Raw genomic sequence first — 15,308 nt, forward strand, 5'->3', positions numbered from 1 at the left:
GTTCAAATCGTTACGTGACACAAGCTGTTACCACCCGAAGACGCCACCAAGTTGCAGTTTCAAACTCCCTTTAATAAGATCCTCTCTGTCAGCGTGCAATTTCGCGCGACTTTAGGATTTTATTGTCCTGTTTCAGAATCGAACAGTCACTTCATCGATTTAATTGCTAACATAATAATAATCAATTGCTGTGAAATGTGAGAATTAACAAAAATGTTATGCAATATTTCATATTATCTTTTTCTAATCATAAATGTCCTTGATTTCATTTTTTCGTATTGAGTTTTAATGTCAATTCGGACTGGAAGTGCAGGCGCAGCTCCTTGAAATATTATTTCTATTCGTTTCAGAATCAGTAGTTCTTTATACAAGAAACTGTGCACAAAATTCTGAACTACTTCGAGCATTCACGGATCAACGCTCCCGTCAACAACGCGACTTGTTTCTACGAACTTTCGAGTGCACACCACTTAACACCCTTCCAATCGCAGGGCCGACGATGTATCGTTCCGATTCAAGTCCCTCTGTGATAACATCGCGAGGATACAGGCAATTACAAGTTCCTCGTTGATACGAAGAGCGGAGATCAATAAACAACCCAGATCTCCTCTCCTCTTGGTAATTCAGCAGAGGGTACAATTTTTTATACGAGGGTTATACATTTTTTATAGGACTGATTGACGAAAAAAGAATTAATAATAGCAATCCCGTTTGGCAAACGAGCGTTAGACAGTCGCGTTTCACGTGTAGTGGTGATCGTTACGCGTGGCGTATAAACTGTTTCTGAAATCGATTTCACGTCGGAGGTATCCGCGCGTGATACTTGAAATAAATGGTCGAAAAATTACGGGCAAGCGACGAACGGGATACTTGTTTTTTTTTTTCGAATTTCGTCTAAAAATAAAAAGACAATTTTTTTGGTCTTTCACGGGAAAAAGTTCGACGGGGAAATTGGCGAAACTACTGCTACCAGGCGCGCTGTTTGAGAGCCCGGGTAAAATCAAGAAAATAGAGAAAAAGAAGAGGGAGACCTTCCGCTCGATTTATGTGTTCGATGGTCACGTAGAAATTTGGACGAAGCGCGTGGCGCGACGGGTAAAAGTGAAAAACGAATGGGACGATCGAAGAAGACCCGGAGCACGACGTTCAAGCGCGTTGACCTGCAAAGAGGGACGATGTGTGTACACGTACCACACTGGACTGCGCGGCAGGAAGTGGTCAGGTGCGATTCAGCGGGTTCCGCGGCATCCGGTTGGGAAAACGAGACACTTCCGGTAGTCCTGAATGCGCTGGGAAGGGAAACCGGAAGCGACGGCGGAACGGCTAGGCTGCTCTCGAAACCAAAACCACGGAACCGCCGTCGCGAGAATCGGCCGAAATGTAATCGATGACGTTCGATTGGCAGCCAAAGAAGCATCGAATGATAGTCTGTTTTATGCGCGGCTACTAAAGTCTAATTCAAACTGTTCACTTCGGACGTGCATTCCGGATGCTCCATTCACAGTGGAAGATAAACGTTCGATCTCTTGTTAATCCTAATTTCCACTTCTGACGCATCGATTGAATAAAATCATCCGAGATGCCAATCCAAACTGACAATGTAAATTCCTTACACTTTAGTTACAATATTATTTAAATGTCTCCGTACACCTTATTTCTTGTGCTTCCTCAATTAACAGACATCGGCATCGTCCGCGTTATGAAAAAGATATTTTTACATAGCATGAAACGTATTATACACAGAGACGTGCAAGGACCTGAAAATCTCAGAACAGATTTCCTGAAAGTACCTTATAGTACGAGATTGTCGGAATTTTCGGAATTTCCGAAAACGCCAACGACCCGAATCGCTATGCCGGAAAATTTCTTAAATTTCTTACATTCTGAAGAATTTCTATGTTCCTGAGAAATGTAATTACGAAAATTACAACATGACGATGAGTAGACAGCGCCTTTACATGGAAATCCGAAATAAAATCTTACATGTACAACATTTGTAATTATTGTATTTACTCTACATTTTATCTATCGTATTTTTATAATGTTTAAAATCATATAAAACGTGAAGTTGTTGAGAATCGTCAAATTCTCGAAGAAACCCGATATTTTTAGCGGAAACCTGACACTCCCGAATCACGACGTACTTTCGGGAACCCGATCCGATATTTTCGAGTTTTCTCACACTCCTACTTATACATTAGATTCACCTTTCAAATGTAACTACAGGAAATAATAATTTCTATATCATCCATCCTGTTAACATCCACACAAATGTTCATTGAAATCCGAATATCATCCCGAAGCTCTATTTTGTTTTCAAACCAAGTTAATCCAATTAGCATCCGATGAACGATCGCAGAAAATTTGTTCGGTCGCGCGTTGGGCCGAGCATCATTACATGGTCCAACCGGTGGTATAGTTGCGGGAGGACTTTCCCATGCGCTGCATACGACCTGCGGAAAACATGTGCCCATCGATGGCCGCGTGTAAGAACGTGTGCCAGATTCATAATGATTCTTTGCCCCTTAGTTCACTGAACCAATAGATCGGATGACGGAGGAAGATCAATAATAAATTCTTTTAATTGTGAAGCAATAGTATTTTTAATTTTATTCTGTAAAAAAGAATGGAGATGTACCTACTTCTGTTTTAATTGATTGGTCAATAATTATGTCTAAAAATTATAACATATGAATAATCATATTTATATTTTATTCCTCACGCTATAATAAATTTTCAAGGATCGGAAAATACAATTACACGAGATCTCAGTATAAACAGTGTGCGGCGCAAAGAGTAATTTACATCTCACTAAAGAACCCCCTATCGTGGATCGCGGCAATGTAAATGGAGGGTGAAAAGGATCAAAGCAACGCGACAGAACTGACGCAGTGAAAGCGCCTGATATGTAAAAATGGATCCAGGGAAAAATGTTGGCGTGTAGCCTCCTTCGAAAGGGATAATCCACAAGGTATACGAGTATCCTCTGTGTCCGGAGCGGCTCGTCAAGTTTTTAGTAATTAATGCGTCGAGTCCAGCGGCAGCAAACGCTTGTTTTACGGTGAAACCTTTGATTTAAAGGCTTAAAGAATCGTAAGAGGTGTCTGCTACGCGAAAGCGAGTTTACTTTGAATTTTACTCCAACATTTGTTTATTTACGTATGGAGTAATTGCTGTATTTCTATTTACATCGCAGTTACAGTAGGAATAAGGGTTGTTGTGATAAATTAAAATAGATAGATATGTGCATGAAAATTATGTATAAAAGACTCGTTTGTCAAATAATAAAGTGAGTTACCCTCAAAAGCATAATAAAAGTATAATTTTTTCTTCTATAAAGTAATCTTTCTCTATAAAGTTTCTAAAAGTATAATTTTTTAAATAAAATACAGTCTGCACTATCTATTCCTTCGCAGTGTAATCGAATGAAATTGGCAGTGATTCAAATTGAAAGACAATTTATCGATAAAACTTGTTATAGATACACCTTTTGAGAATGCAGCAGAAAAATTTCTTACGCGCGGTACGGAAAATCAGTTTCAGGACGGTACGCGACGGTAAGCCGGCAAACAAATTACGACAACGCCGGAAATTACTATCCCGGTACGCGCGGCGTTAGCCTGGCGCATTTTTAACGTGTCGCCATCGTTTTCGTCGATCTTTGACAAGCAAAAAAAAAACTCGCCGCGCCGTCGTCGGCGAATCGATTTTGTTTGAAAACCGGCGAGTTATTATTATGCACAATATTATTTAACGCGCAAACGCCGCGCGGCACCGGTTTCTACACCCGGAAGCAGAATTAATTTCAGGATTTACTCGACGAAATTCCTTAATATATGTATTATTGAATTTCATTAAAACAATTTTCTACGAAATTTATTGCCGTACAGATAACTTAATAATTGCCATAATTTTGTATCATAAACACAATTGCATTTTCTATATGACCCTCAAAAAACGCTAATTGCGCTAATTAAGGAAATAAAGAGAAATTAATAATAGTCTATAGCTATTGAGAATGAAGTTTAATTCAAATACAAGTTATCGATCTGGGAACCCTCTCCTATGGGGGAGTTTCAATCGATTTAAGAAGAACAGTATCAATAGAGGTATAGCATTAACATTTGATATTTGAATAGTAAACTACAGCACGCATATTATTTACTTGTTACTTTGATTTTACGGCAATGTAAATAGAACTGAAGTATTTCGCGAATAAACTATTTGTTATTCGACAACATTTAATGCATCAATTCTCGGCATTTCGCATGAAATTAAGCGAGAAAAAACATTCCCTGAAACGGTTCACCGTTAAATGTATTTTTAGGACAAAATAAAATTTTTAAACAAAAATTTTGTATGACGTAAAACGTACAGGAACGTGCGAAGATCTATCAATAATGAAATATTTTTAAATTTTAATTATTATAATAACTCATTTGACAATGCACAGTGGCATTTGATAATGTAACAGCATGATTTAATAATGCAATTTATAGTATTCAATTTTCCTAAAATTTCCAATGCTCTTTCATTGAAATACATTGAAATATTTTATTCATCATGCATTTCGAATAACAAATTTCAACCGAGTCGCTAAAAGCCGTTGGAAATCGTCGGCGAACAGGAAACGGGATAATTTTTCCGTCGATTCGCGAAACGTTTCCATTCGTTTCCCATTGCCGTCGACCACCCGGGAGGATACCGGGTCGCAGCGTCGCGTCGCGGGGCACGGCGTCGAAAAGGAGGGCCATTTTTTCTCCACAAATCATGAGAAATCGCGAACGAGCACCGTATGGAAAACTTTTCGGTGGAAATCAGATTTATCGGCGCGCCGTAATTTTTTTGCAGAACGGGAAGGCGGCTGTGTCTGCCAGCGGGAGATAAATGAAAAGCGGCCACGGGAGGAAGTTCAGCCGCGATCGGTACGCCGTCCGCCTCCGCCCTTCGAATGTAGTCAAAAAGTATTTCGACTATATTATTGATTCGTCCGAATAAAGCGAAATCGAGAAATTGATGCCTGATCACTTTTTCTCTTTTGCCTAACGAGGAGACTGAACTGAATTAATCGCAATACCTATAGTAATCAAACTTGACAAGATTAAATTTAGTTTTTAATCAAGAATAATATATTTGAATACATAAATATGTCACGGATTACTCAAGAAAAATTGTATTTCATAGATAATTAAAGTGGCACGACACCAAGTTTATAAGAAAATGCGATGCACAGAATCTTTATCTGTCAAAGAAGATTCTATTAGCGAGGATTCGACGCGGGGAAACCATGCGCACGATGACAAAGGGTGCCAGTTCGCAAGTTTAAAAGAAAATCAAGGGAGCCTCGGCTCGTTTCACGAGACATTAAATTCCGACGGGACGCTGCCATTCGGGAATATACAAGGTGGTTGGCAAACAGTCGTGCAACCGAAGGAGTGAAGATAGTATATAAACAAACGAAATAATAGATTAACATTTTTTTTATTGAACGTTTAACGTCGATTTTTTCGAAATCAGAGTCACGTACCAAAAAATTTTATTGTACATTTCCATCTTATTTTTCCATGTAAAATCACTCTCTTTTCGGTTGTACTGACCGCCCTGTACATGAATATTCTTGAAAGATTGCATTGAGGAAACGAACGGGCAGGAAACAGATGAAGAAGCGAAAATAGCGGAATGGAAACCTGGTAGAAGCTTCCCTCCACTACTGGCGTCGCACGCAGAGGCGAATGAAACCTAGTGACGTGGCAATCGAGTGTGAAATGTTCAACTTCTCTGGTGATACTGAGAAACTTTTCTTTTCTCTTCTCGTCCCGTTTCCATTACGTCACTGGGTGGATCCGTCGTTGCCAGGATTCACGTCCGAAATGTTTCCACCGACGATCGAGGATCCGTTGATTCGTTTTCGTCGTGACGACGACGACGACGATTGTTTGTAACCGATTTTACTGGTGAAAACAGTTTTCATTTCATTTTGGTCATCCTAGAGTTCCTTCAGGACAGTGAGATCTATCGAGAGCTGACATTCGACTTGGCTGGTTAAATTGGTAAGGATTTATGTGGATTTCAGATGTTGACTCTAACAAATTTTTCAAGATTAAAGAGTCGTGTACCTTAAGATCCACAAAAATTGTTATATTGGACAAAGACTACTGCTTATATTCTATGCAACGCTTAAACATCTCAAGAGTTTCATTACCATAGTTAATAAAATAAACCAATGCATAAAAAATGCGACACACAAATAATACAGCTTTATTAGCGAATATTCCACGAAGGGAAGGCGAGAGCTTTTAATTGAATGAATTACAATTTACGCCAGTGGCAATATTCAGTTTGAATATTCAACCGGCACTTAATTCCATTCGTTATTTCCCTCGAGCGGAAAATGAATTGTGTAACCATTAAAACGCCTTTAAGACGGAATCGCTAATCTCGGTGCTCCATCATTTTTCTTTTCCCACTGCACGAAGAGCTTCCCGATTGATGAGCAACTTTACCCCTGGGCGGAGAGCGAGTAGGTAATTGAGGCTACTGTGTCGATGATCGGACTTAACCCAGCTGGTGTATGCGAAAGAGACCATCGATCGATCCCGACGCCACACTAGATTAATCGTAAGGGATGGGGGCCATCGTCTGGATTTGAATGGTACAAATTGAAACCCTTGTAACTTCCTGGTACTTAAGCTGGGAGGCTTTCCAACGTGGAATTCGCAATTTCGCAAACTCCATGAACTTCTTAGACCGAGTGGTTGGTTCATCGTTAAGCGAATTATAACGCGTATTAATTGAAATAATTTAACCACGCCCTTTAACCGAACTTCCTAGCCGCGTTCGTGCTGCTCAACAAGCTTCCTTGCTACTAACTACAACTATTTTAATCAGACGAAATTTGCACGTTTTTACACAGTTCATCAGAATAAATTGATCAATTTATAATTCGAACAAGCCAGTCTGAACTGTAAACATAACAAAATAGACCGAGTGTCCAATGCATTTCCCTTTTATCCTGTAAAAGATAGATAAAACTTACTATAAGGAAATCTATGTCTATCTTTTATATGAAACTCTTTTCTTTATCTCAATCGCCTGGTTTCAAGACTCCCATTTGGTCTCTCGGTCTATTCTCATATGTCTATAGTTAGATCCCGTATTTTCGGTTGTAATCATAGTAACGTCTAGCGTCTGACGAGGATGTAAAAATGATACGCGTCATCGCACAAACGGGTAAGACAATCGAAGCCGGTGGCCGTTATCTGTGCCAAAAATTGCAGATCGATCGGGCAACCGGTTTACGTAAACGTATCGACGTCACTTGAGCATGGCCGCGTTATCGGATTCAAGCATTGCCGCGTCGTTATGTAACGGGACGGGCTTCCAACGACGACGGCGACAGGATCGTTAATTACCCTCATGTTAAGGCCTTTTGCCGCGGTGCGATAGATATATCCATGTCGTGTTCATGCTCCCTCTTATAAGTACAAAGACAATTTAGTTTCGCATAGTACCTGTGCATCGACCTCAGCAAATCTAGTCTAAGCGACAGAATTGTATCGAAAGTAACAATAGAATTACACTAGGCCCACATGATCGTCTTCGCTGATAATTAGTTTCACCTTATCCTCCATCTTGTCACCCGGATTTCTGCGACTACGCTTTCACGTAATTTTACAAATACGTAAAGCCAAATCTCTGTACCACGTTATTGGATTTAATATTATTATGAATTGACACAAACTGCTCATCAAAGTATAATTTGTCTAACGTTTAATGAACTTATTTCAGAATTTGATAATTTAAGCAAATTTTCATGTTTCTTATGATAATTAATGACACCGCTATTTTGCGTAATACAATTAGAGAACACGTTGTGATTATAAACGACTTGTTGTCCCGTTATTGAAATATTATATTTAATTCAGTGCGTTTACTCTTGGAAGACAACGGGCTGGTTGGGTGTAGGAAGTTTCAACAAGCTGATCGAGTTCCTCGAGTTGAACAAAGAGTAGTCTGCCAGGGGTATCTAGTAATAGCAACATGATAAATGTCATTAAGAGCGTCTACTTTCTTAACAGATCTCGTTCGTCCGACTCTTTTCTATCCGTTTCCTCTATGACGATATTAAATAAGGGAAAGAAACAGATAGGACTAAACTGTAAATATTACACAAAAGTACATACCGAGCACACAAAGAAATTGACAACAATTCAATTGCAGAACAATGGATTCGTAAAGAATACGAATATCTGGAACGCAATTCAGATGAACAGCGTAGATACCTAGTGAAAACGTCGAATTTCGGAAAAACTATGAAATTTCTCGAGATGAATGAGAAACGTGATAGAAGCTTTGACTTTAATATCAGACAGGAAATTCGTTCACAGGGTGAAGAACTGGTAGAAAATAAACAGAGGGATATACCTCTGTGTATGTATATGGCAGGGGCAAAAAGAAGAAAGGCCGGAGCGTTCCGATGATAGGATGAAAATCCAAAATAGATGAGACGAAATGGTCGGCGATCCCTGACGGAGGACAAAAACCGGCGGTGCCGAGGGAACGATAACTAAAAAGAGAAAGGACGGCGCGGTGGTCGGCGAGCGAAGGAAAAACTGTGAGCCGCACGCAACCCCCTGGCTGGAAAAGTAATTGAAGGTTCAATTGCCGAATAAATTGGCTCGAATTTCGATCGCCGCGTCCTTCCGTTCTTTTTTTCACCATTTTTCTCCGCGTTTATCCGCCAATTTCAAGAAACAAAGTAGCGCGCGGACGCATCAATCACTAGTAAAACCTACCAAATTCCCGCGAATCGTGTCTTTGTCTGCGTTACAAAGCACGGGGGATAAATCGTAATTGTTCGAGCGATATGACTTTTCGGCTATATCGTGTAATAGGATTTCCGTTCAATTTTAATTGGATCTACCGTTTGTTCATTGTCGTCCGAATTTGCAGTTTTTAGATTGCTTGTTTTACATCGGCTTAACACCACTGCAGTATTTTGATATTTTTTTTTGTTATCGTATTCTTGTAACAATTTACATCTTAAAGATATAGTCTTGTATTGCCTCGTTTCCCTTAAAGTTCCAACAGAACTTGATTTTAGATAACGTTAAGTGATTTCATAACTATTATTATAGGAGAAAAAAGGATGATAAACTTACGTACACATTTTATTCAGTTCATACAAAATGATTCCTCGAATTGTCGGAAACAATCGTTATCATTCCATGGATTTCCTCGCGCCCTAAAATTTAATAAAAACTGAAAGGACGACAGGTATCGGGCAGCAGCAAATTAGTCGTGGAATTGAATAAAAGCGGTTTCATTGACAAAGGGCATTATAGGCAAACAGTAGACTTCAAATTCTATGATTATTCTCCCACTTCGTTACTCCTTTTGTCCGGTTCTCGAATCAAAATCCATCTGCCATCAAATCTACCTCGTTAGGCGAAAAATAAGAATATGAATTGAATTGATTCATAAAGCGAATGCTATTCTTCCTCAGATCTAAATGTATTTCAAAATTCATTTTCAATATCGTTCCTTGTCATCCGATCTTTCGTTCAGTGCTCTTTTTAATGTTCTTACTCGTATTAATAGATTAGTCACCATTTGATATCAACCTACGTTCTTTCAACGCACATGTCGGTTAATGCTACTTACATCATAGTACGTGTTTATTAACGTGGAATATATTTGTGATATGTACATTGTTAAACACTTGATAACCATCACCTTGCAGATATTCTACGTCACACCAGAGCTACGGGGTAACCGAATTAACGTTTGAATTAATGTTTAATCACAATAGTTGCGTGTAGAGAAGACTTCCAGGTGCAGTAAACAGATACGCGTGAAGGGGCTACGTACAGCAGGACTTTTTTAAAACTATTTTTATACGAGAACGCCGTAGCCCGTTTAATGTAATATCTATAAAATTTCACGTTAAAATCCATTGAAACAACCGAGTTACGTTTTATGAAGCAGCTTATTGTTGCACTACTTAAATGCATTTGCCTCACAACAGCGTTTTTCTGAAATATCGAATAAAACGGCACGTTGCAATTTTACACGATATTCTACTTCGAAAGTCAATTGATATCTTTTTGTTTCTATTAAAAAGTAAATGAAAAACTCTCTGATAAAAAATAAAACCTTTACAAAAATACCTGTAGCAGCGTGAACTCTCGTATTTCCAATTTGAAAAAAAAATTAATTTTCTGAATTTCCCGCAGTGATATTAAAAATCGTATTTTTTTTTTTTACAATTCCGGATGTACGTCGTCCCTTAAATGAAAAAGTGTAATAAAGAGAAGAAGTAATAGTTTTTAACTGTGCCAACGTTGGAGAGTACATGAAAAAAATGTGTCAGTGCCACACGGAGAAAATGTTTGACAAAAATTAAAAATCGTATACAGAAACGTATCATGCAATGCGATTTTCGCATGCTTTTGATGAGGTACTCTAATGAACATACAAATCACATACCCCAATGATCTAACGATATTATTTAAATCCTTTTATATACCAAGGTTCATTCGTTGCGCGTGTTATATACACTGTGAGTATAATTGATTTGAATTTAAGTGATTAACGCAGTGCCCAAGATGTTTCGAATCATCGCTCTAAACTTGCGAGAAATATTTTGAATCGCTTGAAGGGTTAGTTCCCTGTTCGTTGTAAGCTTCCAAGAGTTTCAGCAATGTAAAGCGCTTGATAAATTTCGAAAGCATTCAAGCATTAAAGCTTTTCAATTTAAGAAACGAATTGTTACTCCGCGAAGTAATGATTTCAGTACGATAAACATTTAGTTGCAAGCATCGTGTACTGAAAAAGAATTCATTAATGCATGTCGTACAAATTTTGACAGTTTTCAACTCTCATTAAAAATCCGGAAACATGAAAGGTGTTCTTTGTACGCTTGCTGTCTGTCGGAAAATTGCGTGCATGCATATGTCTTGTTTGAATAACCGTAACATCGGATATGACTGAAAAACATTTGAAAGGCACTTTTTGGTAGAAATTACCGGTAGGACATGTTTAGGATGTACAGTGGAACCGAATCGCGAGGAAAGCTCGATGAACAGAGGTGGTGCAACGGGGATGGATGCTCGTTAGCAGGCGAGGCACATTTGCGAGCCCCTCCCGCGATTATCCCCCTGCGGAAACGTGTATCAGAGCCGGTGCAGCGGCGGGCAGCTTTAAAAAAGTCACGGTGGATAGGTTTAAGCGTGCTATTATATGGAGAAAACACGTGGCCCGGCCCTGCTCTACGCTACACGATACAACCTTTGCTGCACGTAGTTAACTACTCGTTACGAGCAACGGTGCAATCTCGAGGATCGACCGGCCAACTTGGCAGGCACGCACGCCGATAAAAAGGGCTCACGACCCCCCCATCCCCCGCGTGATATACGTGCACGCGCAACACTGGAAAAACATTTTTTCCCTTGATATCGCTACCGAAGTTTTCGGCCCGGTTAATTATTCTACGCGCGCAGCCAGCAGATCGTACCTTTCAACGCTTAAACTAAATCGTAAAATAATATATGCAAAGTTTAATTAATTAAAGTATGCAGAAAATATTAATGAAAGGGTTTTGATCCAATATTTTCTATAAGCTACGTACATCATACAAAGAGTGCTTTCATCTCGTCAGGATTACCGAGTTAATCATTTTTAGTAGATAAACTCGGCTGTAATTCCAACTGAAAATGGGGAGCATAGCTGATTTACAGGTTGAAGGGTTCAGATCGCTGGTCGCATTATCAGAGAATTATCGCTAGAGAGATTGTCGACGATCGAGGTAAACAAACGTGGTAGGACATATAATGGTGTATGCCAGAACAGTTTATTTGCGGTTTAATTTGCGCTAAAGTACAGATACTCATGCAAAATGAACGGTATGTACAGCGTGGATGTGCTCGGGCTTCGACGAGTCCGAGAAACGCGAAATCGACACGTAAAGCGGTTGTGAATTAAATTCAAATAAAATAGACGCGTAGAAAAGAGCAAGGAACAAATTGTATGCGGATTGTTCGTTGAGCTTTAAAAACGTGGAACGTGTTTCACCACGCTTTCCTCTTTCGTATGCTTTGTTACATAATTGGAATTGAAACCAAACGCCGGAGAACGACAACGTTTATTTGTTTGACACATATTGACAGAGACATAATATTATTAATACATAAAATGGAAAGAAGCTTCGTGAAGAACGTCCACTTGTCAATTCTTATTACACGAGTTACTAGATGCGAAATAATCAAATTGCGCGTGAAATTGCCGCGAGCGATGCGTGATAAGTATTTATAATTGGTGAAATTTTTTTTTGTTCATTATATATATATATATATCTTATATGTATATATATATGTACGTATGTATATAACATATTACGGTAAATAAATATATAATATATGTACAAATAATACCTAGGCGAACGCCACTTCGCGTTAAGATGTCGCCACCCCGAGCCGGGACTGCCGTACTGCAACAGACACCCGAAACACTGTCATCATATGCGTTCAGCATTTGTCAATAATGAAAATCTTCTCGGTTGCATGCCGATAACGTCGAGATGCAAATTGTCAATCAGCACACGATACGCTATCGTTTTGTCAGGGGTTGAAATTAATTGCGAAGCAAAACGATTTAATAGGGGACGATTTTTATCAGAGAGCAAACTGGACATTTTTAATATCTCATATATAACAAATTGAACATCACCCGAATTTGCGAGTGGAAATCCAAATCCCTTTAAAGATTGAAAATGTATATTTATAAAAAAAAAATTTCTGTGCTTTCAGTTAAATATTAATTAGCACTTCATAGTTCATAAATTTTTCCAACAGTTCATGTATTCTATTTCACAAAAGGAATTCAGTTTCAACCCCTGATCTATGTAAGTTCTTACTCCATCGCGTTGCAAAGAGTATCGGTAATTCTTTCATCGATTTTCAATTATGCGAATCGACGTGCATTAAAACTACACACAAACGCACTTGGTCCGCGAGAAAGGTTCTCCGAAACAACTCGAGGCTCGATAAGAGTATCCGATTCACCCCCGGTGAAAACGAAGCTTTCGAATCAATTATCACAATTTCCAACGAGCGGAGCGCGCAACGTGTGTTACACGATTAATAGCGAACCAGACTTTGAGCGAAAGAAAGACAGACAAACAGATAGAGCGCATGGCCCTGGCCTCGTTCGAAATGTAATCCGGTCGGGGAAATTGCAATTTCCATGCTGAGCCAGGAATAACGGAGCGACGACATAAAATATAACAGAGCGCGCGTGCTTGGTCGCGGGAGCTCGTTGCTTTTTAATTGTCTTTCGTTCGCCCGAAATCGGGACTTTCTATCGCGGAAATTGCTGTCGCTTTTTCCGGCGCGGCGTGCCCGCCGTCCCTGATACATCCGTCATGTCACCGCATTAAACAACTTTCGCTCAGCTCGTTCGAGCCTCGTTGGAAATATCAGAAACGTGTTTCCTCTGCGACTATTCGATGGAGTAAGCACACATGGGACTCTGTCAAAGGATTTTCCTATTATTCAACCCACTTCATTCTCTTTACGCGTATTGACATTTTTAAAGAAAATTCTTACTCGATTCATTGCTTCTCATATAAAGCAGTATTATTGTTTTATTTAACATGACGTATACACTGCAGATTGTAGATGTGATAGCGCGTAATTTAAGCACGTTGAACTAGCAGCTAATTCTACTTTAATTTGTTTTGTAAACGAAGAATCCTTTGCTCTCAAGTCCCTTTACGTAAATTATCGGAGCTTCTTCTCAAAAGTACATTCACTGTTAATTGAAAATTGGCACTCTCATATGCAAAAACGAAGAGAGGCTCGTATCGAATACTTTCATGCAATAGAAAAGAAACTCCGAAAGTGATCTTAATTACGTTAGTAGAAGAAATCAGGTTCAAAGAGGACTGCAAATAAAATCGTGTTAATCTAAATTATGTTCGTCACTCGGAAGAAAACGGATTAATATAAATACGTTGATGCAATTCATACTCCCAACAATAAAACAAGGGAAAGTGTTGTACAATCTGTGTAATAAAAATTCAAAATTGCATGTCACACGCGATCTTTCAGGCGAGTAATACGTATCGCGTTGATAACGTTTGTGAGGCCGTGTAACAAATTTCGCACAAGTATCGAACACTTTGTAAAACAGTAATGTGTTCAAAATTGTTTATGTGACGTCCAAAAGCGTTAGATTCAATTAATCGTAAAAATCTTCAGCCCCGGAAATAGGTCAAATAAATCCATACATAACGATCAGATGTAGTGGTTTGATGCGATCGCATTTAAATAATTCTCACGATTATTATGGAATACTAATTTTACTTAAGCATTCATTAAACATTTAGCATTTTATAAAACAGATTTGTTATTATGACACGTTGACTAGTTATTAATAGTTAGATGCAATATACTTAAATAATCGGTTGTACCGAGCTAAGTGTTTAAATATTGTGTTCAACGTTCTATGAATTCATGAAACTCAAAATGGAAAATGTAATGCGCAACTGTGTAAATATAAACGTCTAAATTTAATATCGACTCGACTTCTAGATTAAAACAATTTTTTCTCGTATCATTTTATTACTTGCAGCATATGAAACTTGATAATTGTAAATGAAAAAAGATTAAATACTGTACTGAGTGTGCAAGTGCGTGCATATGATATGATTATTTTCCTGAAGGGTTATTACGTACACTTATAATTTATAATGCTCCTTGTTCTTAATTCTTTTCGTCAACGGTAATCTCGCCCAAATGTTGGGATTTAACAATATGCAGAATGAAAGGGAAAAGGGAACGAAACCGTAAAAACCCCTAGCTCGGTTTAAAAACGAAAAAGGAAAGGACAATGTCCTACGAGGAAGTTGGAAAGTTATTTGCGTGACGAGAAGAAATTACTCTCATATTCCTACACAAACAGCTAATCTGAACTGTAAAGCGGCGATCTGGCTACGAAACTTTCCGACCAAACCACAAGCTAATTGAGTTGTACCCTCGCTCAAGGGAAAAACTTTATCGGTAGCAGTTCGCGGTTGATCCAACGGAACAGTTTCATCGCAATCTGCCGTTACGTAACATCGTGTGTGTGATAGTTATACCATTAAATACACTCTCAGCCAAAAATAGGAGACACTTTAGATGATGCGCCGTTTTTTAATAAACTTTCCAAGACACTTCATAATTATTGAATAAAGAAACAATTTCTTGTAATATGATGTTGCAAGCGTACAGTCTTGTAATTTTAACCGATAATATACCGAGTAATAG

At 38.7% G+C, this 15,308-nt stretch overlaps 1 protein-coding gene across 11 annotated transcripts in view; it reads right to left on the reverse strand.

The window, feature by feature from the left end:
• Positions 1 to 278: 278 nt before the first annotated feature.
• The window catches only part of tmod (tropomodulin), a 66,530-nt gene continuing 51,500 nt past the window's right edge, over positions 279 to 15,308 (reverse strand). For 7 of the 11 annotated variants that reach the window (XM_018021908.2, XM_018021916.2, XM_018021915.2 and 4 more), the window contains one exon: positions 12,432 to 12,487. Coding sequence is in view for 4 of the 11 variants with exons in the window: in XM_018021911.2 (XP_017877400.1) it covers positions 2,395 to 2,453 (59 nt within the window). In the remaining 7 variants the exon portion in view is untranslated. Of the gene's footprint in view, positions 2,454 to 9,004; positions 9,245 to 11,829; positions 12,488 to 15,308 lie in introns of those variants that run through there. The other 4 variants (XM_018021912.2, XM_018021914.2, XM_018021911.2 and 1 more) reach the window with 4 other exon arrangements.

The sequence above is a fragment of the Ceratina calcarata genome, unplaced genomic scaffold (genome assembly GCF_001652005.2).
Source record: "Ceratina calcarata isolate Rehan_Ccalc_2016 unplaced genomic scaffold, ASM165200v1 scaffold267.2, whole genome shotgun sequence".
NCBI classification, from domain to species: domain Eukaryota; kingdom Metazoa; phylum Arthropoda; class Insecta; order Hymenoptera; family Apidae; genus Ceratina; species Ceratina calcarata.